Genomic DNA, 27,655 nt, shown 5'->3' on the forward strand with positions numbered 1-27,655 from the left:
ATTAATTATAACTTCAGTTGTGTAGGTATTGAGAACCTTTACATGACCTGTAGAGAACCTTTACATTAAGTGGAGGTTTATCGATCTTCATACAAAAAAGTGTCTTTAAAGAAGCAGCCACTGAAAAGTTCATTAGGAAACCAAAGATGCTTTTTCTATCACTCCACAGAAGCCTTCCTATATTTTTTATAATTAAAATTGTTGGTTTTAAGGGGCTAAAATATCTACAAGGTGATGTCACCCCTGGATAAAACAGCCCCCCCCCACCCCCGACACAGACACGCACACACACACACATACACAAAGGTGTTCTATTACAAAAACTCTTGCAAAGTTAGACAAGCTTTACAGCATGTTGACAAAAAAGCAATTCAACCTAAAGAATTTAGAGGAGTTCAGGAAGAGGAATTTAGAGGAGTTTAGATTCCACATAACATTGGGTTTCAAGCTCTAAATGCTATAATACCAAACTGGTTTCCATGCAACAACTTCTCATTTGGTTAAAAGGGATTTTTCTTTATTGTTTTGAAAAGTGTGTCCAGTCTCGCAACATTAGCTGCAAAAGAGTTTGTGAGAAGAGAGTGGGTAGATCAATTTTGTGTGAAAATTGCTGCTTTAAGCAACAACATCTGTACAGTCTTTGGTCAGTTTCAACTTCGCAATGGCCTGTACTTCTACAGCACCACGGCTTTGAGAAGAAACAATGAAAACTGGGTATAAAAGTGGGACTAGCATACAACAGCCCAACTGTGGCATCTTGTGGTGTTTGGTTCATCTTTACAAATGATTTCAAGTAGATCATTTAGCACTGCAGAGATGTTTTGTGTGGAGCGTAGAGAGCACCGTTCATCCTTTGTGGTTCATGCGCTGTGTCCATGAACACTCAAGCATAACCTGCTTGAAAAAGTCTTACTTTCAAGTTCAATGATTTTGGTTCCCTAAAATCAATATCATGCGTTTCAGTTTCCAGTTTACAACAATAACAGAAAGGCTTCCTGGGAACGTTAGAAAAAACAGTTCTGATTTCCTACTAAATTTTTCTTTAGGTGCTTCTGTAAAGAGGCATTTTTGTATAGAGAATAACAGACTTCCACTTAACATTAAGGTTCTACACCATTTAAATACTGTACTTTTCATCTGTATACGTAATCCAATTATTATTTAAGAACCTTTATTTTTAAGCTTTACTTTGTACTGGTTAAAAAAGATTAAGAGTTTTAAAACACAGTCCTCTTACAGAAAACTTTCGTAATAAAGCATCGTCACACTGGCAACTGTGCAAGTTTAGAAGAGAACAAAATTTGCGTCTTGAAATGGATCTAATCTATTTTCAACATTTAAAGAAAGCTTTACGGCCAAAGCAGACATGCAAAGATCTAAAAGTAAGATCTATTTGCAGCATTTAGCTCAAGGTTCTTAAACTGAATTTGGGAAGCTGCTATAGAAAAAGCTCTTAAAGGTGCTGTGCTTAATTTTGCATTCACAATTTTACAGCTTGTCTTGTACTTCAAATTATCGATACAGCAAGCCAAACCAATTAAAAACGTTTGTTGTCCAATTACATTCGCCATTTCTATCATTCATACAGTTTACGCAAATGAATGAAGGAACATATTTGACAATAAGTTGTGAATTAACCAATAATTTCAATTCAAATTCAATGTAAAGCTATATTTAGGCACTGTCTGTGGCAGGATGTTCTGTTGTGATTCACGCTTGTTATGGTACTTTCCTGTTTTTCAGTGCAAAGTACTGTGACCATTTCTGTGGGTTAGGTGTAGAAATGGGCTGAAGATGAGACAAACAGTGTTTTGTTGTTTCTTTCTGTCTCAGTTCGTAAAAATATCAAACAGTCCAATTCAGCAGAAAACTAACAGTCCACATTTGGACATTATAAACAAGTCTGAACAACAATTAAACTATATTAAACAACACAACAGTGCAACACAATGACTTCTCCCGTAGCGTTTTTAAAGCTAGTTAAGCAAATATCAGTACAAGCAGTTCCATCGATGCTAATTACATTGAATCTAAACATAAACTGTTTAAAAACTGTTGATGAGGCAAACAGATTTAGTCCAATATGTATGTAAAATGTACAACGTGTAGTGTACTGTGGAAGACTGTGAGGGAAAAGGCATCAGACTATGAGTATACTTCCCTCTAGTGGGAGCACAATAAAACACGCTTAGCAACGTGGAGACAATAGCAAGGCACTTGAGGGCAAAAAAGGTGTTCAGTGATAAATCTGTTTCCCTGTGATAAGTCTGGCTTCTGATCTATAATCACAGACAACAATGGCCTCATTAATAATGTGTTTCTTTTTCTTGGCATATATGACATTCCTGACTGGCAAGTTAACTTAAGACATTAGCCTTTTCTAAAACATATAAAAAAATAAAGGAAGTTTAGTGTTTCCAGTGAATAGTGTTTTCATTTTGATTATTTACATGATGACCAAGCTCCATTGTCTCCTGATAATATGGTGCTTTACAGAACCATTCCATTGAAAAAGTCCAAGGACATATTAGCCCAGTCATAAAACATACTGTATTGAAGGCACACTGTAGCTCTGTCAGCCGTGTCAGCTTAGTGTCCAGTCATAGCAGCATTTTCATTCATCCTGGTTCTTCTCAGTCAGCCTAAAGAAAGAGGGAGAAAAAAAGAGCGTTGGTGTGTTTTCTGTCATTTCCAAAGTAATGTTCATATTTTTAGCGGCCTTTAAGAGCTGTAATTTCAAGTGTATCATTATATTTCATATTAAAAACAATCAAAACCATGTGTGGGTCAGATCGTCTTAAAATCTGATAAAAACTGTACAATGTTTAACAACTCAAACAACTGAAGGGGCCACATCCCACATTTTTCTAACAATTCACATACAATATATGTCTTACAATTAAACACTGTTTTTGTTAGTATGCCTTTAATACTGCTGCATGTAAATGTAATCTGCTCTGATTTCACTGAAAAAGAAGACTGGGCTGAAACACTTAGCACTTTAAGATTAAACTGGTACACATACATTTTATACATGGATATATATATATATATATATATATATATATATATATATATATATATATATATATATTAGTTCATGTTATTCAAGGCATTAATTAACAGTTATTAATGAGACAGTAATAATCTAAATATATAGAAATATAATTTATAGGGTACTTTATTGGGAGATGTCTGTCCCAAACCATAAACCCTAAATTTCAACTTTTGAAAACAATTTCAATGTTTTTTAAGATCTTTTTTATTTCTTTTAAAGTGAAGTTGAAAGACTGAGATTTATCACAAGTTTACTTTTTTAATAAACTTCAAAATATGTTGCCCGACGTTTCCATGTCACCACCAAAACAGAGTTTTAGGAGGAGCCACAGCCCTGCATTTTAGACTAGGAAGTGAGACTGCATCACTGTCTCTCATGGAAATAAATGTGTCCCAAAGTCTCAAAATTAGTACGTAACCATAAGAATTGTCAATGCCAATATACATATTTTGTGATTTAGTGAGAGAATGTTATGATTTTATGTGGATACAACCATTCAAAGCTGTGTTGGCTAGTCATGTACTGCCCAGCATTTTTGAGTCATGCTCACAATGAGCTAAAATTGTGACAATGAAACATTTGGTGTTTGTTAGTTTTCACAAGTTCACAAGTTTTGTGTGGAGTTTTCTGTTCCATCATTGGTTGACAGAGTTCCAAACTGCCTCTGGAAGCAACATCAACACAAGAACTGTTCTGGGAGTGAAATAGGTTTCCATAGCTGAGCAGCTGGACACAAGCTGGACGCAAGATCACTCTACGCTATACCAGGCGTTGGCTGGAGTGGTGTAAAGCAGTGTGAACATGTTCTCTGGAGTGATGAATCATGCTTCCCTATCTGACAGATCCAGGTTTAGCAGATGCCAGCAGAACACTACCTACCGGAAGGCATAGTGCCAACAGTAAAGTTTGGTTTGGGAGGGATAATGAAACGCTGATTATGAGTCAGGCCTTCATATACACATATGAAGACAGGTGACAAATTCAGGCAAAACCTGAATAATTCGATGAAGAAACAAGAGAAGCAGAACATTCCAGACAGATGTACTAAGTACAATTAACAGATTAACACCTAGCATAACATGCAAGATACAAAATGTTGAGCAGTCAATAATGTGACATATGCTTTGACATCACTGGGAAAGACATCAGCAAACAGTTTCACAAAGGGTGAATGAAAGCACACATATGTAGGGAAAAACAGAAAAGCAAGTGTTTGTCATGATCAGACTCTATCAGCAAGAACAGTCCATTCACAACTGCATAGAGAGTTACAGTACATAACTCCCTTACAAATACAAACATACATTTGAGAGTTCTATGTTGCAAAAACCATCTACTCATTTCACATATGTGCCATCATATTTCTTTTTCAGCTGGCTTGGCTCTCTCTCTCTGAATGCAAGAAGTTTTCCTAAGCCTCACTTTGGATTCGAAGATGCTGTGAACTGAGCATACAGGTACTGATCTACAGAGATGTGGAAAAGAGTGATTTACTTTTGTGCATGTGTAGCATACATAAGGAAAATAGTACAGGCCTAAATGCCTGACCCCTTCAGTTAAGGGGTCTAGTGGGTTTATTACACTAAGAGGGGCATTTTACTGCCATGGTTTTGGCCCATTTGTACCATTAAAAGGAAGTGCCATTGCTTGCTAATTAACGTTAGGCATGTTATAAATTTTTTCCAATGTTGCAAAACATTACTCACAGTGAACTGCAACACAATTATATTTCATGCTATAACATGGATGATACCGGGAATGTGTTTATAGTTCTATTTAACCCAATCCATGATATTCTTAAAAACGATATCCCAAGTGTAAAAAACTCCACAAGGTTTCTCAGTCAAGTGCAATAATGATAGGATAATGTAAGGATCAGATACCCATGCTAATACCTCCAATATGCCAACTTATTTGTGAAGACAAGTGTGTTGTGTTGCTGGAGAAATGATTGAGCCACGTTAAAAAACCCCTCTCACTCATTTCAGCCAGAAGGTAAGATCTACAATTTATACAGAAACAAAGCTTAGATTGTAAATGGACTTGTAATGCTCAGTTCATTTAATATTGATTTTTTAAGAGATTTGTTTACTTTTTTTATAGATAATGCACTTTTTAAAAGTTAAAAAAAAGTTAGCAATTGACAAACAAATGTTGAAGTTTGAAGCACTTTTTAAATTCTGTAATGAAAATGTTTTGTGAAATTTGCATATTATTACACTCCTACTGCTAATCAATACAAACTTACTCTACTTAAACATACTCATCTTTATTCCTTGAAGAAACATTTCTATTCCTATTGGAGTGGTCTCCTCCAGGAGGTCAATGCCTCCATCCACGGGGCATGAGGATCGCTTATGATTTGATGAGGACAATAATGCTTTCAAACTTTACATGATGTGTGCCCCTTAAAATACGTAAATAAAAACACGTCTTGACATAAGCCATTTGAAAATCTATTATTTTCACCTCGTCTAACCTCACTAATTCCTTAGCTCTTTTTTGTCTATATAATACATTTTTCAGGCAATGAAGGGAAACTTTTGCCCCGAGCATGTGTGCCAACATAGAATCTGCTACCCTTTCATGATTTCCGTTACACCTTCTTCCTGACTCCCTTGAGATTCCATCACTAAGGAAACAGATGCCCGGTGGAAAGACCTGCCTCTGCTAACAGATGATTAATTTATCGCATCTGATCAGGATTCAACAGCATGTTCAGTCACAGATGAATGCAGTGCCAAGAAGGATGTACTTATTTTCAAAGCACACTAGTACAAACAAATGCTGTAACTGTTCCATTTAAATACATTTTATAACATGCTTTTCTTTTATGCTACTGACACCACCCAAGAAATGAACATATAGAAATAACAGCACCTCATAGACTGCAAGAATATAATAATTAATGTATTGTTTTAGGAATAAAAATCACACAGAATCATATTATTCACCTATTTATTTACAATGTTTTATTTATTTCATGTTTTATTCTTCCATCCATCCATCCTCAACCGCTTATCCGAGTCCGGGTCGCGGGGGCAGCAGCCTAAGCAAAGAGGCCCAGGCCTCCCTCTCCCCCGCCACCTCCTTCAGCTCTTCCGGAGGGATATCAAGGCGTTCCCAAGACAGTCGAGAGATATAATCCCTCCAATGTGTCCTGGGTCTTCCCTGGGGTCTCCTCCCTGTCGGACATGTCTTGGGCCATCCTTGCCAGATGCCTGAACCACCTCAACTGGCTTCTCTCAACATGGGGGAGCAGCGGCTCTACTCCGAGCCTCTCCCGAATCGCCGATCTTCTCACCCTATCTCTAAGGGAGAGCCCGGCGACCCTGCGGAGAAAGCTCATTTCAGCCGATTGTATCCGCGATCTTGTTCTTTCAGTCACTACCCAAAGCTCTCGACCATAGGCAAGAGTCAGAACGTAGACTGACCGGTATATTGACAGCTTTGCCTTCTGGCTCAGCTCTCTCTTCACCATGACCGACAGGTATAGGATCTGCATTACTGCAGATGCTGCACCAATCTGCCTGTCAACCTCTCGCTCCATCCTTCCTTCACTCGTGAACAAAATCCCAAGATATTTAAACTCCTCCATTTGGGGCAAGAATTCACTCCTGACCTGGACAGAGCATTCCACCCTTTTCCGACTGAGGACCATGGTCTCAGATTTAGAGGTGCTGATTTTCATCCCAGCCACTTCACACTCGGCTGTAAACTGGTCCAGAGAGAGCTGGAGGTCTGATGATGCCAACAGGACCACATTCACAAAAAGCAGACGTGAAAGGATCCCCCGAGGGACACGGTTGAATTCCTTCTCCAAATCCACAAAACACATGTGGACTGGTTGGGTGAACTCCCATGCACCCTCCAGGACCCTGGTGAGGATAAAAACCTGGTCCAGTGTTCCACAACCTGGGCGAAACCCGCATTGTTCCTCTTGTAGCCGAGATTCAACTATCGGTCAGACTCTCTTCTCCAGTACCCCTGCATAGACCTTACCAAGTAGGCTGAGAAGTGTGATCCCCCTGTAGGTGGAACACACCCACCGGTCCCCTTTCTTAAAAAGCGGGACCACCACCCTGGTCTGCCATTCCAGGGAGACCTCCCCAGATGTCCACGTGATGTTGCAGAGGCATGTCAGCCAAGACAGCCCTACAACATCCAGCGCCCTCAGGAATAGAGGCCTGATAGGACTCTCTTCAGCTTGACGGCTTCCTTTACCTGAGGTGTCCACCAGCGGGTTGCCACCACGACAGGCACCTACGACCTTGCGGGCACAGCTTCGATCCGCTGCATCGACAATGGAGGCATGGAACAGGGCCCACTCGGACTCAATGTCACCGGCCTCCCTTGGTATGTGGTCGAAGCTCTGTCCGATGTGGGAGTTGAAGATCTTTCTGGAAGGTTTCTCTGCCAGACGTTCCCAACAAACCCTCATAACTTGTTTGGGTCTGCCAGGTCTGTCCAGTCTTTTCACCTGCCATCTGATCCAACTCACCACTAGGTGGTGATCGGTTGACAGCTCTGCTCCTCTCTTCACTCGGGTGTCCAAAACACATGGTCGCAAATCCGATGACACAACTACGAAGTCGATCAATGAACTGCAGCCTAAGGTGTCCTGATGCCATGTGCGCTTATGCACCTTTGTGTTCGAACATGGTGTTTGTTATGGACAGACTGTGGCGAGCACAGAACTCCAATAGCAAAACACCACTCAGGTTCAGATCGGAGAGGCCGTTCCTCCCAATCATGCCCTTCCAGGTCTCACTGTCATTGCCCTTGTGAGCGTTGAAGTCACCCAGCAAGACAATGGAAACCCCACAGGGGGCACTTTCCAGTACCCCCTCCAGGGACTCCAAGAAGGCCGGGTACTCCAAACTGCCATTCGGTGAATAAGCACCGACAACAGTCAAAGCCCGTTCCCCCAACCCGAAGGCGTGGGGAAATAACCCTCTCGTGCACCAGAGAAAACCCCAATGTACAGGCAATGAGCCAGAGAGCTATGAGTAAGCCCACTCCTGCCCGACGCCTCTCATCCTGGACTCTCAACTCCAGAGTGGAATAGAGTCCTACCCCTCTCGACAGAATCTGTTCCAGAGCCCCTGCCATCTGTTGAGGTGAGCCCAACTATATCTAGTTGGTATCTCTCAGCCTCATACACTAGCTCAGGCTCTTTCCCTGCCAGAGAGGTCATGTTCCGTTTTCCGAGAGCCAGTTTCAGTAGCCAAGGATTGGAAAGCCAAGGTCCCTGCCTTCGGCCACCACCCGATCCACCGATCCCCGGTCTGGCTCCAGGGTGAGGCCCCGGTAACCCTGATCTGGGCGAGGGAAACTGGGTCCTGTTCTTTTTCATCATGTTCACCCTTTGTCTGGCCCATCACCTAGGACCTGTTTGCCTTGGGAGACCCTACCAGGAGCTTTCGCCCCTGACAACATAGATCCTAGGATCATATAGGCACGCAAACCTCTCCACCATGATAAGGTGGTGATCCAAGGAGAGGGTTTTATTCTTTCCCAGCATAATTTTAACACTAAAGGATTGGTCGGGGGGGGGGTACAGTGCACTCACTGTTTGACTTTAAACTTCGCCAACAAGCACAGCCATTGGGTCACGAGCCAGTGAATTATGTCCTTGCATTGCCTTTCTGCCATAACATCTGAGAATTAGAGCTGCTTTGTGTAAATGGTATGTAAATGAGGTACAGGTAGGCTAATTGCAGGTGCTTGATTTCATGCACTGGATCTGATCGATCATTTGTGCTCAAATCTCCACTTGTTACCACCTCATACAAAGGTTTAATGACTCAGAAGCAGAGCAGTTCTCCAGTTACTAAAGGCAGTCAAACTTGAGCTCTTTTAAGTCCAACTTGAATAAAGATCAATGTCTGGTAAAAATCTTAAACTTGAGTAGAAAATCCTATGATAATGGGGAAGGAGCTGTTTTAATAATGACAGCTACTCCACTCTACTGGGGTACCCTACTACGTCTTGAGCTGCATAGAGCTAGTTTGTTTTAACTTTGGTTCTGCTCATCATCACTAACGCTACATATCTCCTCCTCTAAAAAATACATGTATTTTGTAATGAATGTAGGACTTCTGCTGAAGGACAGTGTAATTTATATAAACATATCTTTTTAAATGTGGCCAACATCTGTGCTAGAAATAGCCTTAATAGCCTTAATAGAAACAGTTCATAGCTACGCCTGCCTACATACACTTTATTTGATCATGTACGACTTGCAAATCCTGCATAATACTGCTCAGAGTATTAATAAAGCCAGCTGCTTGGTTTTTCTTGTGAGAAAACAGAAATTTTGACTCAAAAATGCTCTATGGCTTGCGTCGCACATTGTTTCGGTTTAAAACCGGCTTGTTTCAGTTTAAAACTGGAATCCAAAATCTTTTACATAAATACATCACCAAAACTTCTCTCTCAACCCATTAAGTTCATGTAAAACTATAAAACTAAAACTAAACTATAAAAAGAATAAAATATCCCTGTGTAGTTGCCATTTTATACAATAGGTATTGTGCCAAATTCCAGCTCTTCTTCCTGTGCACAGGGGTATGTGGATGCCTCCGATTGCGTTTGTGATTTCTGTTGTTCCTTTTTTAATAATAAATGTTAATCTTGAATTTTTAAACTAAGAAAATGTGTCAATCACAACAACAGTAGTCACAAATGTAATCTAACATCCACATGTCATGCAGTGCCATACTGTTCTCTAAACCATATCAACAAGTCTGTGCAACCTTAATGAAGACCTGGATGTGGCGTGAGTAGGTTGAGAGACATTGTGGGGACGTATTTATGGGGGGAAAAAGTGACTATTAAATTGTACTGGGTGTTAATAACATCAGCATTCTAGCTCCAGCAGTAAACTACAAAATATGTGGCGGCAACACAAAATGAGCCGGCTGCTGAAGTACATTTGGTGAAAATGCTAAATTTTTCAAATATGACTTTTTACCACCAAGCTATTACTTTAAGTCTGTAGTAGCCACAAAACACACAGAAAATATAATATAAGCAGCCATAAGTCAACAAATGTTTTCATTAGCAAAGAGTTTTTTTACTTTAAGCTTTTTAGAATATGTGATGGTTAAACGTTGAGACTAGCTGGTCCCATTAGGTGATAACATGTTTTTGCACAACGGTCAATACATGAGGGAATTTCACCTGTTTGTTCAGCAAACTAAATCATTCCTTGATACTGTGACCAGCATCAAAATGCCGGAAACTCTGCTCCACAGATCAAAGGATGAACTGCTAGTCTGTTTGACTGTAAGGAGCAGTCCACAGGCAGCAACATCCTTTTCATATCTCAATACAATAACACATGAAAAGTCCTCTTCAAACTGTAATTTTCCGTCTGCCAGTGGCAACTCAAATGCTGTCACTCATGATCTAAGGTAAGGAGGGGAGGTCTTCTTGTAAGAGACAGGAAGTGGTAGCTCTCCAGATTTCCCGCGGTGCTGCAGATAAATATGGCCCTGCAAAAACATAACTTCACAGTTGGGCTGACCTAGATTTTCTTTGGGTTTTCTGTGTGTGTTTTTTTCTTATTATCATTTGAATACAATGCAGATTATAAACAACTGTAACTTGCTTTATGGTTTTAAGGGGAATTCCATTGATTTTCAAATTGTCTGCATAAAATAAATGGTTGAAATGTATACAAAAGTCATTTAGAGTGGTTTGAAATGCTCTGCTAAAAGTCCCCTTACAGAAAGCGAAGATAGTTTGATGATGTTTTTTGCCTGCAACACATTCCAAAAAAGTTGTGACAGGTGTATGTTTACCAATGTATTACATCACCTTTTCTTTTAACAGCACTTAGTAGTTGTTTGGTGACTGAAAACACAAACTGATCCAGTTCTGAAAGGAGAATATTTTGCCATTCTTCGGTTACAGAAGTCTTCACCTGCTCAACCATACAGGGACTTTTTCGTTGTTGTATTCATAATGGCCTGCACATTTTTAATGTAAGGACTGCATTAAGGCCAGCCTAGAACCTGTAGCACTCTCTGATTACACAGCCATTCTGGTGAGAATGTGGTTTGGCACAGTCATGTTGGAATAAGCATGGACGTTTGTTGCTACACACGTCTTACACACATCTTTCAGTGTTACTGATATGCAAGTTACCTATGCCTACCCTAATAACCCTCTCTTCTTCAGCATGGACAGAACAACAGCCATTATTTCCAAAAGCAATCTGAAAGGTTCACTCGCCAAACCACAGTGTATGCTTCCATGGTGCATCAATTTATTTCAGCTGAGTTCGGGTCCGAAGAATTTGGCAGCATTTCTGGACGCTGTTGACGTATGGCTTTAGTATTAACTGTATTTATTGACAGTTTATCCGTGTAGTGAAAAATCCAGTTAAACTCTGTTTTTTTTTATACAGGTCAATGTAAATTTACAAATGCTTTCCGTTTTCATTTCACATACTGTCCCAGCATTTTTGGAAATGAGGTTTGATTTTGGCCTTAAATGTATTTTTTTTAATCCACATTAAATCTAATGCAGATTCAAGCCAAAATAATTCTAAGGCAAAACAGTCCTCAAAGAAAACTTTTTTTTTAGGTTTACCATTAATTTACCACTATCAACAAAACATGTAAGAAGTCAGAAGACACATGTAGGTTTCCTGGTCATTTTGGATGGTAAAGAAAATGTTTTTTTTTCGTGTCAGTGACATCAAGACTCTTGGTTTCAGTCACTACCACTATTTAGAAAGACAGTATGCTTCAAACCATTCTGAATGGCTTCTCAACTTCATCTTAACAATTTAGTTATGCAGACACACTGAAAAACAGCCAGAATTCCCCTTTATGTATATCCTATAATAAATCAGACTAGTATTCTTCAGTGCCTAAGGGCTCCAATCTTTGCAACCGCTCTCTTTCACTCTTTCATACAGTTTCCTGCCTGGAGTCCTCACTAGCGAATCGGAAATGCTGATCTTTTATATGAAAACTAATAAATGGGAAAGCCCAGTAATTTGTCAACCTACAATACACAAACAGTTCAGTTCACATGTAGTTAATAATAGATGATTTTAGGTTAAGGTTAAAGAAAGTCAGGTAAAGGTGTAAGTGACGTCTACTGATAACTTGGTGATTCTTGGGCATAAAATGCATTTTAAATGTATTCATATGCATTTGCTTACTTGCTCAAAATGGCACTAACATGTAACAAAATAAAAATCTACTGTGTTTGGCAAGTTATGTTTTTTACATACCAAAGTAAATGTGGTGGCAGTATTGAGAAATCATGTTATTAATGGAGAAGAGTAGATTAATAGACAGAAATTGCCTTGGTTTTGAAAGATTAATGATGTTTGGGAATTCTCACAAATCTTCTTGAGGAAGTGACATCACTACTGCAACCCTTACCCCTCATCCTGCTGCGAAATGCCAAGAGACTCAAAACTGGCCGTCATTTTAAGCATATGGTCAAAACCTGACACATTGGTTAAGCTTGATGAACGACTGCGCTTTGACACAACTTCAAATGTAGGTTCACACCTAAAAGAGGCTGTTGCTGCAAAGCCAAATTGTGGTACTGTGTGAACCTAAGTTACGCATAGCTTCACACAATGATGTCACTGTGTTATATAGAGTTACAGCATTTATAGCTAGTGCTATAATGAAAGTTACTGAACATTCTGATTAAAAAAGTATCCATCCCCATTTTTAGGGTGTTTGTAAAAACTGCATATAATGAGGCAATAAGGCAGGCATATTTCCATATTTCCATAACTGTGCAGTCACACTGTTTATTTACTTGATTTCCGATCAAGGCAACGACTGAGTACAAGTTATTCATCCTTTATGCAGTGTTTCTAAGGAGATTACATATCAGAGAATCCATTTACAAAATGAATATAAGTTAAAAAAGATAGAATGGTACAACTAACAACCAAGACCTGGTAGACCACCAGAACTGTCACCATCAGATAAACAGCACTTAAACTCATCTTTGAGATAAGAGAGAATAAAATCAAGCTCCACTCTTGATTCAGATCTCAAACATCCACAGGTGTTTCTGTCCATCCTTCCACTGTTAGAAGACAACTCAACACTAGGGGTCTGAAAGGATGTGTAGCTAACACAAAACCCTTACTGAGAAAAGGAGCAATGGACTGTCAAACACAGACCTCAACATCTGATTGTGTTTGGGATTACTTGGATGGTAAGAAGAAAACGCAACCAACTTCTAAGGCTGAACTTTGGAGGTGTGGAAAAATATCCCTGCAGAGTTCTTTGAAAAACATAAAGGAATGAAAGCTGTAATGAAGTCCAAGGGCACAATAAACAGCGATAATTTGACATTTTATTTAGCTGTTGGCTTTGATTTCTGGATTTTTTTCTGAGCTGATAAGTGCATAACTTGAACGTGGAGGCAGCTTTGATTGGAAATTAAATCATTGAAAGGTGGTCTGTTACTTCTGAGCAGTACTGTATACTTACAGTGCCATGGGCACCTCTGATCAAATTCTGTGCCTTGTTGATTTGTGAAAATAAAATAGACTCCATGTGGAACAGACTTCTAAAAACTTTATTTTAATGTGCCATTACTACTTATTTGTTGAAAACTTTGCCCTCTGTAGCAGAGATTATTTAACTTATTTATAGAAACTCAACAAAACATCATTTTAGTAGGAATGCCAAGGAAACAGGAATGGGCCAAGCCAAACATGTAATGTTGGTTTTCTGAGGGTTTTGGCCTGGTCAGAGTCCAATTTTGAACCCTATAGAGAATAGATCTGGTTGCACTTCAAACAAGCTCAGCAATGTTTTTAGACTGTTTATAACTATCATTGTTGAGTGGAGTAATAGTGACTCTGCTTTCTGTAACAGACTGTCTGCAAGTTTACCCACAAGACTTCAACATTTGTATACTTAGCTCTCCTACATTACTTTATCAATGCTTTATCAGTATGTTTAATGATTTGTTTTTAAGACCATTAAAACCATTAAGACCATTTATTTGCCCAGGGTTGTAGTTATATCATCTACATCTGCATAATGTGACATTGACACAGAGTAATACTTCTGTTCACTTACACTGATGCTTTAGCAATAGGTTTGTTAGATAAAGAGCTTTATATCTGTAACACAACAACCACAAAGTAGTGATGTTCCTGTAGTCAATTGGTTTAATTTTAGGGTTTTTTTGTAATCTTTAGTATTTTATCTTTACTCATTGCTTAATGCTTCAGATTGTATTAAAAATAAAAAAATACATGTATAAATATTCCTCTGCTTTCTGTGTGGTTAATGTTTACAATACTGTGTAAGGTTCCCTTTACACAGAGCAAATAAGTCCAATCAAAACACGCTTTGCAGGGACGTAAGACATTATTTTACCATAAATACATAGTACAAGTACATAGGAAGCATACAGTACATAGTTTTCAATGGAAGCTACTTCATGCAACTAAGACAGACACTGTTTTTAGAACAATGTTCTCTATCCCTGCTCTGCTCCTGGAGATCTACCTTCCTGTAGATATTAACTCCATCCCTAAACAATTAACCCTAAGTGATCCCTCTAGCTGTCACCAGAAGAATCCTTGATTAGCTGTGAAGGGATAGTTTTGGGTTGGAGGTGAAACCTGCAGGAAGGCAGATCTCCAGAAAGAAGAACAACAGTGACCACTGTTGTAGGAATGTCTATGAGGACATTTGACTGAAAATGCTTTACTGACCGTCTCAGTGCGAGTTGCTAGCACTTCTTCAGACAGACACAAAAGCATATGAGCAGTACAAGCACTACGCAGCCCACAGAGAGGAGGACGATGTGGGTATTGCCAGCTGCAACACAAAAAGAAAAACACGCCAGTAAGCCACAGCTTAGTGGGCAAAGCAGACAAAACAAGTCAAACACAAGAGAGTCCAGCACACCGAAAGAGAACTGACTGTATAAACATCACAGCGCTCAATCAACAGAAAAACAGACATTAGAGACACATTAGGTCCACAAACACAACACTGCTAGCATGCAAGCAAAAATAGAAACTCTGCATAATTTAAATGGACCTGTCCTGAATGTAAGTCTGAACAGAAATCTTTATATATTCATAAAACATATTTCCTTTATTATTATTTTCTTTGAAATTAAAATCTATTTAATTTATCTGCAATACCTAGAGGACATTCCTAAGATGATAATGCATATTTTAAATTGTTCTGGTCTGATGGATACATCCTTTTCTATTTTTTGCTACATAGTGTTTTCCTACAGTTATATGCAAAAGTTGGAAGACCACTGGTCAAATCATTTGCCAAATTTGAACAATTTACTAAGTAAAAGTAAGTAACACATCCTCTTTTAAATGACATTATTCTGCAAAGTTTCTATTTATTTGCAGCATTTAACATATTAATTTGTAAAAGGCCACATTTTATGTTGCCCTGTCCCAACTTTTTTGAGATGTGTTGCTGCTATCAAGTTCTAAATGAGTAAATATTTTTCATGAAATTGTAAAAGCTCATTTTCAATATGTGATATGGGTTCTACGCTCTATTGTGAATAAAATATGCACATCATTGGGGTTGTATTTTTCAACCTAGTCACCCTATTTTTTTTTTTTTCATTCCATTTTTAATGTTTGGCCTCTAGAAAATGTCCAATGGCTTGATTAATCATCAATTTATTCAATAATTGGTCGTTTACTCAGTCACATATATAATTGATAATGGCTGCCCTAAATCACATGTAGATACAGTTCTTTTCCCCTCTGTCCAACACTGAAAAGATATTTTTTAACACTCACTCTTGTTCAAATGAACAGAAATGTTTGTTTCCAGGCCTTGGTGCAGGGCTGTACATGTCACTTGCTTTTCGTCCAGTAGCTCAGCCTGTAGCAGGATGGTGCTGACCACCATAGTGGTGCCATCCCCTTGCTGGTAATATGAAGTCTCCGAGGAACCCAACGTGCGGTTATGATTCTCCACGTTCCAGATGAGTTCCGCAGGAGGGCGGGACACGGCTGTACAGTTGGCCTGGACTACACCAGGCTCAATGGTGGCAGAACTCACTTCAGGTTTGGGCAGGACTGTGAAAACAACACAAATATCCTGATTAAAGGATGGTGGTTTAATGGTGAGAACTGGAAATCACAATAATAGCAAAGTAACTCTTGAAAAACCATCATCAACCTACTTTTTGTTATTGTTGCCAACTACTATATTGGTGAATGAAGGGCATATCCAGGGCGGTGGTGGCGAGCATGAAAATAGCTGCATGAGAGCAGTATAGAGGATAACACTACTATTATTCGTTACTTTACTATTAGTTTATTTTACACTGAAAATCAAATACAGTCACTACCACATAAACAACGTCAAGCCAAACATATTACATAGCACATTTTAATGCATAAACCTTATCATTTAATGCATAAACCTTATCATTCACCTTGTAAATAGCTTTTGTTTGCCACTGTATAATGCTGATGTCAGCTCACCTGCCAATAGGAGTTTAAATGTTATTTTAGCACCCAGCTAACAGTGGGGTATATAAAGGATTTATGAAATGCTTTCTGGTTTATTTGCATTTTACCTACTGTCTCAACTTTTTTGGAATCCTGAATATTTTGTCTTTGTCACTTGTTCTAAATTGTCTTTGTTTTGAAATTTTCTACATTCTAAAACTTACTGTTGTTTATCTCTAGGTTTAAAGGAAGAAATCCATAAGTCATAAAGAGTATTTTAGCCTGGGCTACATTTTGAATGAGGCACAATAGAGGGTAGCCAGTCAAAACATACATAAATACTTATATAAATAAGGTTCCAAAATAATCATGTGAAATTAAAATGAACTATCGTTCGTACAAAAAAAAAAAAAAAAACACGCTTAGTGTAAGTAGATAAAAAATTAATACAAGATCATTAAAGAACAGTCTTTTAAAGATTTTTCCAAACATCCATGGAGAAACCTTTATATTTAATATTTTAAGGGGTTTCTCTGCATGTTCAGATGGACCTTGTTGTCATAAAGAGTGGCATCATCTTCTCTCTCTTAACCCAGACAACAGAGGACGTGTTTGGGCATTGATGAAAGATCTTCTAGACATAGGTCACGTCTGTTATAGCCTCAGTGAAAAAAGGATACTGTGACGTATGGCGCACACGAAAAAGGGAAAAAAAAGCCATGAAAAGTGTTTCCATCCACTGTTTGGGTTCGTGATGATCCTCTAGTGACAAAAGCCAGGCTGTTTGGAAGACATTAAGAGAGGAGAGAGACAATGGTCCTCTGTGTCCATGATAAACAGTGGCCCAGTCATGGCAATAGGCCTCAGTCCAAAGCAACCCCCTTAAACTGGCCTCACAATGACAGCCTTGCACTGTGAGGCCTACTGGCTTAGAATAAGGGCAAGCGCTCAGACCAATGGCAGAATCCACAGTTCAATAACTTTAGCAAGCAGTGGAGCAGGTAAAGATAAATCCCCTCAGTTTAAGCTCTGTTAACATATGGTACCAGAGACACAACACCACAATTCCTGTTTTCCATTGCGATACTGAAATTTTTCTTTAACGCCATTTCACAGTAGCCACAAAATGCAATTACTGCCTCTTTTGGCATCTTTTTAGCAACATTGATAAAACATATTTGCATGATGAAAATGCACATGATTTAACTTGATCAAACTGGACTGTCATCTCCATTGAGCAAGCATTATTACTGATTTTTGATTATTTTTATAGCAGGAGGATCTCATTCTTCTTCACTCCTCATTGTTCACTAGCAGCTCAACATAGCCCCAGTATTTCACTCAAAAAGACACTGTCCTAGTTAATCTGATTTGTAGTGCATCCTGTGAGCCACTCACTGAAACTCTGCTGTGTTATCATAGGTCACAAGGAAGTGTGGACCTATTTAAAGAAAACCACAGGCCCTGCCAAGCCTGTGACAGACTGTAAAAAGATCTGTGACCAGTAGCTCACCTTCATGCTTTATTGTTTTTTAGTGGCCTGAAATGATGGTTTGCTTATATAACGTCTTCCTTTTCCTGAGTGGTGCAGTAAAGATAACAGGCAAGTGCTTGTGTACAGATTCATTCTCTCACACACACACACACACACACACACACACACACACACACACACACACTTTGTAATGTATTTTTCCTGAAAACAGTCCCTTTATTTCACTTATGGCAGCCAAAAAATGTCTTGAGCCTCCTATGACCTAACCAATAATAAATTCAGCTGCACTGTTGCTGAATAAATAAACAAGCACTGTGGTGAAGTTTTCACTGAATTCCACCGTGATGGTTTCCCAGTATAACAGAGTAGAAACATGACAGTGTAGTGCATCCTTAAGCTAAAAAAAGGGAGGTGAATACATTCAATCTGCCCAAAGGACTCACATATTTGGGAAAGAGTCAACAGGAATCAACAGAAATCAAAGAATCAACAGTTCATCCATCTTCCCACAACATACAGGGCATCCCTATTATGCTTACAATACAGAATGCTGCATTCAACCTGTCAAGTCCTCCTATTTTAATTGACATAGCTTCTCATACCAGGGGGAACATGGCAAGCAGTAGTTTCACTTGGTCTCAGTCCTCTAACAAATGATCATGTGAGGCCCTGCTCTCCTGGAATGAAAACCTGCAACCACACCGGCCCTTTGTGGATAAAACTGAATGCCTCTGCTCCAGCCCATACTATACCAATCACACCCTTGCCTTATATCACTGGTCTCCAACCTGGTTCTGAAGAGCTACCTTCCTGCGGAGTTTAGTTCCAACCTGTGTCCAATAAACTGCCAGTTAGGGACTTGTGAAGAGGTTAATTAGCTGGAGCAGGAGTACTGAATCATAGCTCCAGTACAACACTACCAAAAAGTACCAAACTTTAGACACCAAACAAGTCATGGCTGATTCACTACATTTGAGGAAAAAGGTGCCAAACTATTGCTTTAAAGATCAATGTAGAATAGAGTGAAGGTGTTGAATTGTGCCATGCTGCATTAGGGATGATCATGTTTCTTCACATAAATATGTATACTTTTTACAATCTGATATTTGATTACTGCCTCTTCAATACTAATCATTATCATTCGCCTCCATGCCATCATTCTTTGGACGTACCATACACAGCCAGACACGCCGTCATGCTCCTCGAGCCCTGTGGATAAATGTGGAAATCGCAGGTGTAACACCCCTCATCCTCTGTGCGGACCGAGCTTACGGTCAGTAGGCTGTGCCCCACAGACGGGCTCAGCTTCATCCGGTCCTGGAATGGCTTGTCCACTTCAACCCTGCCATACCTGAAGTATGAGGCCACAATGGCAGTGTCACCCTGCTCTGCTGTTTTCCTCCACAGGACCTGCACGACTCTTTCCGGAAGAGCGTACGTGCATGAGAGTGTAGTAGGTTTTCCACCAACTGCTGTTTTGTTGCCCCCCGATTCCACCCTCGCTGAGAGGAAAGGAGAAACAATTGGTCATAGAATTAAACCAGATGTGTCTAATCTCCAGGTTTTACCCTTAGGAATCAACACTTATTGCTATTGTTTGGCTGTACTATTTTTAGAAGTACACACAAAAAAGTTGTTAGTTACATACTTAATTACACGATGAATTACGACAAACACATGACAGAAATGTAAAGGATATTCTCTTTGTAAAACTCATTCAATCTAAACATAATAAAATATATATTCACCATGTGGGATAGATAAAAAATGTTATTTTCATCTGCGATGAGTTATATAAAAATCCACCATGCTTTTGTTATCACTCAATAACAGCGACTTCTTTGAGTCACTATGGGCTGGTTTCTCAGAATCATATCAAGGAGTTTTTTGACTAAAATACAAGTCATACAGTACTGTGACACCTACCTGGGCCATTAGAATATTATATTTAAAGGCATTTATAGTTCCCATTCAATACCTTGTTCAGCTAATAAATACTTTAATTTAATGGACAATTCCACTGATTTAAAAAAAAAAGGTCTTTTATTAAGTAATTAGATAAAAATGATGTTTTATCTTAGAGTGGAAGTCGTGGAACAAGAAACATATTACATGAAATGGTTATGAATACACCGCCTAATGAGTCATTATTTTGAGATAAAGTTTTGGCGTACAGTGTATTTTTTTTAAAAACACATTCACGGTGAAGTGGCACATGCAGGTGTACCAAGGCAAAATGGTCACTATAGAAAACTTGTTTTTTCATATTTTTACTGCTATTTTAACATCATAAACATTACATATAAAACACATGCAGGTTCACTGGTCATTTCGGAAAGCAAATGAAATGGCTACATGTAGACATCTCAACCTCTGGTTCCTATCACCACTCACTGTAAAGAAATCGGAGTTGGTAAGTTTCTCTACAATGAACTATTTCACGTTAAACCACTTTCTTCACAACAAGAAAAATAAGGGTGCTTCTGGTGGAACAAATCCATGTGAGGAGTGGATCTGTTTCCTGGAAAAGAGGAACATTTACAACAATTTACAATGTTTGTTTTTTTAATCCGCTATTTTGCGATTTTGTCTTATGTGCACTGCTGTCGCTGTGATACTTTGTTGTGGGTTAAACAGGAAGTACAAGGTGATAAGAAAGGAAGCAACACTCATCTGCACAACCTAAATAATAAAACACCAAACCTTGCCCATTTCCTGTCCTCACCCTCACAGGCCACTACACTGGGACAAAGTTCTTGTCATGGCATCTCTGAAATTTAGTCAAACCACTAATGACAACTGTACAGAGTAAAACACTCCCTACTCTTACTCTAATGCCTCACTTAAGCTTACTTATACTTAAGCTCTGTCTGCTTCATACTGTTGATTACCATTAACAATCATTACAGTGCTTTCCCTCATGTTTATAAATGAACTGGAAACAAACTCCTGCTGACTGGAGCTCATTTATAACAGAAGAATTGGGCTGTGGTAGAATTCTGTGTATAAATGTTTGAAATATGTGACTATAATGGGAATTTGAAGCTACAACCACTACACGCTGACATTACTACAGAAAGTAGGGAATGTTTTACCTCCTCTTACAAAAGTTTTATTCTACTTTCAAACACTTTCAACACATATCTTATCAAAACAGCCATGAGACCCAAGTTTTTTATTTTTCAGGAAATGTTTCCAAGAGGATTAGATAAAACATCTACTTGCAAAAGGAAGGGAGAGTCAAAGTAAAAATCAGACCAAAAAAAATGTTCATCCTATCAACCACGCAAGACCCTGTCACCATCAGATAAACAGCACTTTGAGCTTTCATCTTTGAGAGAGAGGAGAAAAATCAAGCTCCACTCTGACTTCAGATCTAAAAACATCCACAGGTGTTTCTGTCCATCCTTTCACTGTGAGAAGACAACTCAACACTATGAGTCTGAAAGGATGAGCAGCTGACAAGAAAAATATTTGCAAATCGAACAAAGAAGCTGTTAGTGTTCTTAGAACAATGGACTCCCAGCATCTGGACCCGAACATGACTGCATGTGTTTGGGATTAGTTGGATTAGTTTCACTTTTAAAAAACTGAAAGCAAGTTTTCTGAAAATAATGCAAGCTGTAATGCATGATTTTTTTATTATATTTACCTGTTTCTGGCTTCTTCCTGATGCTGAAAACTAACATTTATTTAATTGCTGTTTTGGTTAGAACATAAATGAATGAAGGGTAAACTTTTGCACAGTACTGTACATTTCACATGTACAGTTTACTGACAGAATTCAGCAACTACCTGTTTGCTGAATTTATGCAAAGTTTGCATATTTATCAAATATCAGTGGTGAGGTAAGATTAGCTCCCCTTGTCATGCAGGTATATAAGGAATATTCTATTTCTACTGTACAGAGAACATAAAGACCAACATCACTTACTCACTACAAAGAGGCAAGTCTTTCCTTGCTGCTGCCCAGTTGGGTACACGTCAAACACACATGTGTAGCATCCCTCATCCCCTGGTTTGGCCTTCTGGATGGCGATGGCACTGGTGTGCGCTTGTTTGGTGACCAGCTCTACTCCGTCATGTCTGGTAAGGCTGCCAGGCTCCTGGGGCTGGTAATGAAGGATGGTCTCGTTCTGGGCGTTGAGCCAGCGGACCTGTTTGAGGACCTCCTTGGCATTTATGGTCACGTTACATCCCAGTATGAAGGGGAATCCCAATGTTGCCTGCAGGTAGGCTGGGGCAATGACCTTAGCTAGGGCATGTCAATCAAAATAAATCAGCCAATCAGGTTACAATCCAGATGTGATGTGCAGTGAACTACCAATTCATCTACTTTCTTCTTAAAACAGCTATAATAATGATGTAAATATCATCTGTACAACAACAGTATAGCCTACTGACCAATACATATCCCCATATTTCAGCCTTTAACTCCCCCAAAGAAAGTAATGAAAAGGTGTCAGGCATTTTAAAAAGTAATAAAAGTACTAAAACACTAAAATATGTCACTCCTATGGTGACATGACACTCTATGGTGGGCTATATATTTTTTCTTAAAGTCTCAGGTTTGACTTTCCCCCATTGCATATTCATTTGTGAAAATGTAAGGATCTAGGAAATACCTTGTAGTGAATGTGTAGTGAACTAACTTTGGCTTAAATAATTTAACTAGTAATTTAAATGGAAGTGCGCTAACTGATGGTTTATGTAGCTTAGTTTACTTTTGTACAGTGTTGCTTGGATATATGGCACAGGTTACCTGCTGACTTCAGCTGGAAAACTTGTATTTGGGGAAATAAGATGTTTTACCTTTCAGTTATACTCCTTGCTACTTAAGCCATAAAAGAGCTTCAATGCTGAAAAGCCACTTGAAAAGTAGCCATGCTACTGGAAAATGAAGCTAAACCAATGGCTTCCCTACTTGATAGCAATACAGCCATCCCATTATCTCATGTCATCTATCAAATAATTCACATAAAAATAGTAAAAAATGTTTAAAAGGGTAAATATTAAATATGTAGCTTTACTACAAAAACAAAGTATCATGTTATGGGTGCAAAGACTACAGTAGTTTCCTCAACTAATAACATATACTTGGCATTTCAGCAGATTGGTCACAGATCATAAAAAATAGATTTAATGAGTGGTTAACTGACTAAGACTAAAGGCTGTACCTTGCAGTGGAGGGAGCAGTATCAGAGCCAGCCACAGGCATATAGCTGGAGCGCACCTACACATCTTAACCTGCAAAGGACCATTAACAGTTTAGAAGCTTTAACAGACACCTGCTTGTTTTAGTTTTACTTTTTTGACTAAAATAATTACATTTCAGCTTGTTGATAAGGATTATACAATAAAAGACTTTTTTCTATACAGGACCTTGATATTTTAACTTTTATGACCCCCCCCCATATTACCAACTTACATACAAACTTACAATAATAAGCATTAAATCTTTACATGATCACAATACAGTATTATTTTCTTAATATACAATACAATACAGTATTTACTTCTTAATTTTCTTGCTAAGACTAACAGAATCAGGGCCTCAAAAGAAAAAACTCACCACTACTACTACTGACTGCAAGAGACATACAACAACAGCATTATATTAGATGATGCAAGTGAAGACATGCATGCCCCCCATATCTGTCATTTCTATGGCTTCTAGAGGTTCTGACTCAAACAATGGGCATGAGAAATGTAATTACTGTAGATTACTACAGGCGTTGACTCAGTCGCTGGTCAAGAAAGGCATGCTTGCGTTAGTATACTTGAAAGAGCATAATTATTACATATGAGGAAAATGTGCAGACATACAGTAAGCCTTTACAGACATCATGGATTACCTAAGAGCGACACTTACTGTACACCCAAACCAAGACGTCTATTGTTAGAGCTACCACACAGTGTCAGTGTCCTTCCCCCACACTCATCTTAGTCAACAGCCATTGCTCAGGGATAGCCAGCAAACTATAGGACATTGAATATCAAAAATCAGAATCTGCACAACGTGGAAAAAAAACAGAGTTAAGTAAGTCAGTCATGCACTATATGTCCAAAAATAAAGAGGCACTCACTGCTTACACTAGTGTTTTGTGATCTGTCATCTAGAGCAATATAAGCCCTTTCAGTGTTGGCTTTGGAGCAGTGGAACTGCATTTTCTGCACTGATGAAGCTCCATCCAATACCCATGGGATGAGTTTGGCCCAACATCAGTAACTGACCTCACTAATGCTCTTGTAGCTGAAAGCAATCAGATATGCACAGCAATGTTCCAACATCTAGTGTAAAGCCTTCCCAGAAGAGTAGAAGCTGTCATTGCACCAAAGAGAGCACAAATTCCCTGTTAATACCTTTAATTTCAGAACAAATTTTGGATGAGCAGGTGTCTACAAACTTTTGGACATACAGTGTACTTTCAAACCTTAGAAGTCAGAAGGCCCTGATATAAACATGCATTTTTCATCATTCATAGATAAATGAGCAGAGAAATTCTGTGGAAAATAAGCATTCTAGCCCATAAAGTCCTTAACATGTGTCTGAAAAATCAGCCCACATCGACCTTCAACGGACGCCGTAATCGTCAGTGACAAACAAAATCATCTTTTAATTTCATAGTAGTTATTTCTCACTTGCTGGTTGAAACAGGCAGAGAAATCTTTTAAAACTAGATTCATTCAGTTTGCTACAACATAGGCCCCTAACTTAGGCAATACAACAGGAAGCGATATTAGATTTGTAAGACATTCTTTTATCATAGAGTAACGGTTCTTGCAATGAGCAGGTTCATTAACTGTATTCATGCAAATTCACATATCATATGATACCACGATATTGACAGTATACTACTCAGCACTAGCTAAAATACAGACTTAATTTACTTAGAGAAATGATCAGATATTTACAAAAGTCAGTTTCTCAAAAGGTGGCTTAACACAAATAAGAATATTATGAAGCAAAATCCATCTTTCCTTAATATGGAAATGCGGGAAAAAACATGAGTGATGATAAATGATTACTCAGTATGCATTTTAAAAATTTTAGAAATCAAAAACCTTAGCCTGTAGTTGTCCAAATCACCCAGATTTCTTTGTGAAGTGTAATAAAATTGCCCATATTATGATTCTTGTATATGTTAAAGACTAGAATGTCTGCCAAAAAAATCTTACTGTATACTGCATATTGTATACGCCAGTAATAAAACCAATGGGTTGTTTTTTACTGATTGAAACATTTAAAGCTGACGATCTTTTTTCTGAAAGCATACTGGACTTCGCCGGAGAGCCCAGTGACTTTATGCACATTTGTTCCAGTAATCAGCACCTTCTTACTCTGTGCTTCTAAAGGGTTTTTGCCAAGCGCACTCTCAGCAGTAAACAGTCTCAGCAACAACACCTAGTCATCACAAACCACCTGCACCCTGCAGCGGCACGTTACCGTTCTGCTTCTGTTAGCATCATCTGGAAAACATTCACATCCACGGCTTTGATGTCTAGACTAGCAGCCCAGGAGTTAAACAGTTCACTATAAAGCTTAACACAACTCAGACTCAGGAACGAGGAACTACTCACTTAGGAAAATCTGACTCCTTCTTCTACTACTGTTCACTAAAGCTGACTAAAACAACAACAACAATAACAATAACAATAATAATAGTAATAATAATAATAATAATAATAATAATACAGGTGTGTACAGACGTAAATTCAGGGAAAAAGAAAATGTTGCCTCAGGAAAAGCTGACCTCATTATTATTATTGTTGATGTTGTTTCATTTCATTTATTTATGACACCATCATCATTAGTGACACAAGTAGTTACGAAGTTTTTGGGAATCAAAACTGTTTGCGAAAGGCGGAGCGCTCTGCTTCTGCTTGGGCGTAAATAAAGCTTCTCTGTCTAACAGCAGCTACTAAATCCACAAGAGTTTAACCTCAACATCCAACACTGCCAGGAAATCCACTCCTAGTGGGCTGCCAAAGGCAGACTTTGAGGGTTCTCTGTGAAAATGCCACAGGGCCACCACATGCCCTTCACAGACCTCACATAAAAGACTATGAAAGAGCTCATTGGGGCATTTTATCTGTGCTGCTTTACCAGCTCCTGCCCAATGGGAAGTTAAACAGCTGGCTTCCGTTCTCCCTGCCACAGCCACAGTTACCGCTCAGACCTCAGAAAAGCCAGACCACAGGCAAACACACCATGCCTGGTTTAAAAATGCAAGGCATGAATTTGTTTCTCTCTACTAAAATAGATGCAGTAGCCTACTTTGTGGTCGCAGATAAGAGACCCTCCTGACCGCCGCTTTGCTTACTGGAACAGGATGACTACTGGAAATTTTTCAAAACTGGGTCAAAGTGCTGAGCTAACAGTTACCCTGTCTTAGGCTTAGCTTTAAGACTGTACACCTAGCAACAAGCTTTTAACACGGCCCCCCTATATGTAGTCTACATGACTGCATGCGGTTCATTAACCACCGATTTATTCAATTAAAATAAGTTAACTTACTAACCTCATTGATGCGAATGTAGTTAAGGCTACATATCTGATACTGTGAATCATGAAATGATATTGTTATGATATTCTTATACTGCTAATATGATATCTTCTGTATTAACAGTGTAGAGTCCGTTAAAAAGCACAGTAACAGTAACTTAAAGGCCTGACACCTGTAGTGCCCTCTGCTTAGCTCTGAAAGAGGGCTAAATGTAAGCTATGCTGCAAACTGGACAGTGAAAAAGTTCAGTTATCCACTTTTAAACAGTAGGGTCATCAGAGTTCATTAGCATATACTAACAAAAAGTGATGTATAGTGTCACATAGTAAACGCTGTGAGGTGAACTGAGCATCGTGAGACTCACCTTGCAGTGCTGTGCTCAGAGCAGGACTTCATCTCAGCTGGAGAGACTGTGCAGTGAGGCTACTGCCCTCAGCTCAGAGAGGAACAGACACCCTCCCACTGGAAGGAGGTAAAGCTGGGCAGTCGTGACAAACCTACTAAAGACTGCTTTCAAACGGCCTTTCACTGCTGCCAAAATCAAATGGGTAGTACACGGCGACATCTAATGGCGCAGCTCGTCTCTGCCTGACCACACAGGCTGGAAGCAAAGCTCAGTCTCCGGGTCTCCACTCGGAGAATAATAACGCTCAGCGCCGGTTAAAGGGGGGTCTTCAAAATTTCTGCATGACTCAGCTAATAAGACACTGAAGAGTGACCTGATGTGAAACGATGCACTGTAGAGAAGCCTGCAGACTCAGATTTCTTTACAGCGCGGGTTCCCGAGAAACCCTGCCCTGAGGGGCTCACTGAGCTGATTGGGATCAGGAAAGCGCTTAAACACGCGATGTGTCGTTCGCGAATGAGTCGGCTCTTTGACTCGACTCTTTGATTCGGCTCTTTGATTCGACTCTTAGAGGTGAAGGGGGGAGACCGTTTTTTTTTTTTAATTGAGAAATTAAAACAAACCAAGCAGGTAGATCTCACATACCACGACGCTGCGGTAGCTGGAAACCAGAGGACCCCACTCCTGGATCTGCTTGGAGCTTTCCAGCTCTGTATCTTCATTATTCCCCACGCCTGCTGCTTGCTGTGCTAGTTTGCTCCTGTAGTTTTCGAGTGATTGCTAAACCAGCCATTAG

At 39.2% G+C, this 27,655-nt stretch overlaps 1 protein-coding gene across 2 annotated transcripts; it reads right to left on the reverse strand.

The window, feature by feature from the left end:
* Positions 1–1,650: 1,650 nt before the first annotated feature.
* On the reverse strand, positions 1,651–27,300 carry zgc:172122 (uncharacterized protein LOC571844 homolog). Of its 2 annotated transcripts, none has more exons than XM_017715105.2 (8): positions 26,878–27,300; positions 23,879–23,985; positions 23,184–23,253; positions 21,941–22,261; positions 19,179–19,508; positions 15,852–16,133; positions 14,784–14,889; positions 1,651–2,642 (listed from the first exon to the last, which is right to left on the reverse strand). In XM_017715105.2, exons 3-7 carry the CDS (start codon positions 23,245–23,247, stop codon positions 14,801–14,803), a joined length of 1,086 nt encoding a protein of 361 aa, XP_017570594.1. In that variant the 5' UTR covers positions 23,248–23,253; positions 23,879–23,985; positions 26,878–27,300; the 3' UTR covers positions 1,651–2,642; positions 14,784–14,800. The 2 variants fall into 2 exon arrangements, with proteins under 2 accessions (XP_017570594.1, XP_017570596.1); XM_017715107.2 differs by having other exon boundaries at positions 23,879–24,016.
* Positions 27,301–27,655: the final 355 nt, after the last annotated feature.

Source organism: Pygocentrus nattereri, chromosome 12 (assembly GCF_015220715.1).
Source record: "Pygocentrus nattereri isolate fPygNat1 chromosome 12, fPygNat1.pri, whole genome shotgun sequence".
Lineage (NCBI taxonomy): Eukaryota > Metazoa > Chordata > Actinopteri > Characiformes > Serrasalmidae > Pygocentrus > Pygocentrus nattereri.

What these genes read in the sequence shown, in the direction of transcription:
- zgc:172122 (XM_017715105.2), bottom strand. Translation starts at nt 23,247, where the DNA reads ATGTGTAGGTGCGCTCCAGCTATATGCCTGTGGCTGGCTCTGATACTG. An exon ending in GACTTGCCTCTTTGTAGTGA is followed by an intron (nt 19,509 to 21,940) that starts GTAAGTGATGTT and finishes CTTTCCTCTCAG; the next exon opens with CGAGGGTGGAATCGGGGGGC. An exon ending in TTCTGTTCATTTGAACAAGA is followed by an intron (nt 14,890 to 15,851) that starts GTGAGTGTTAAA and finishes TTTGTGTTGCAG; the next exon opens with CTGGCAATACCCACATCGTC.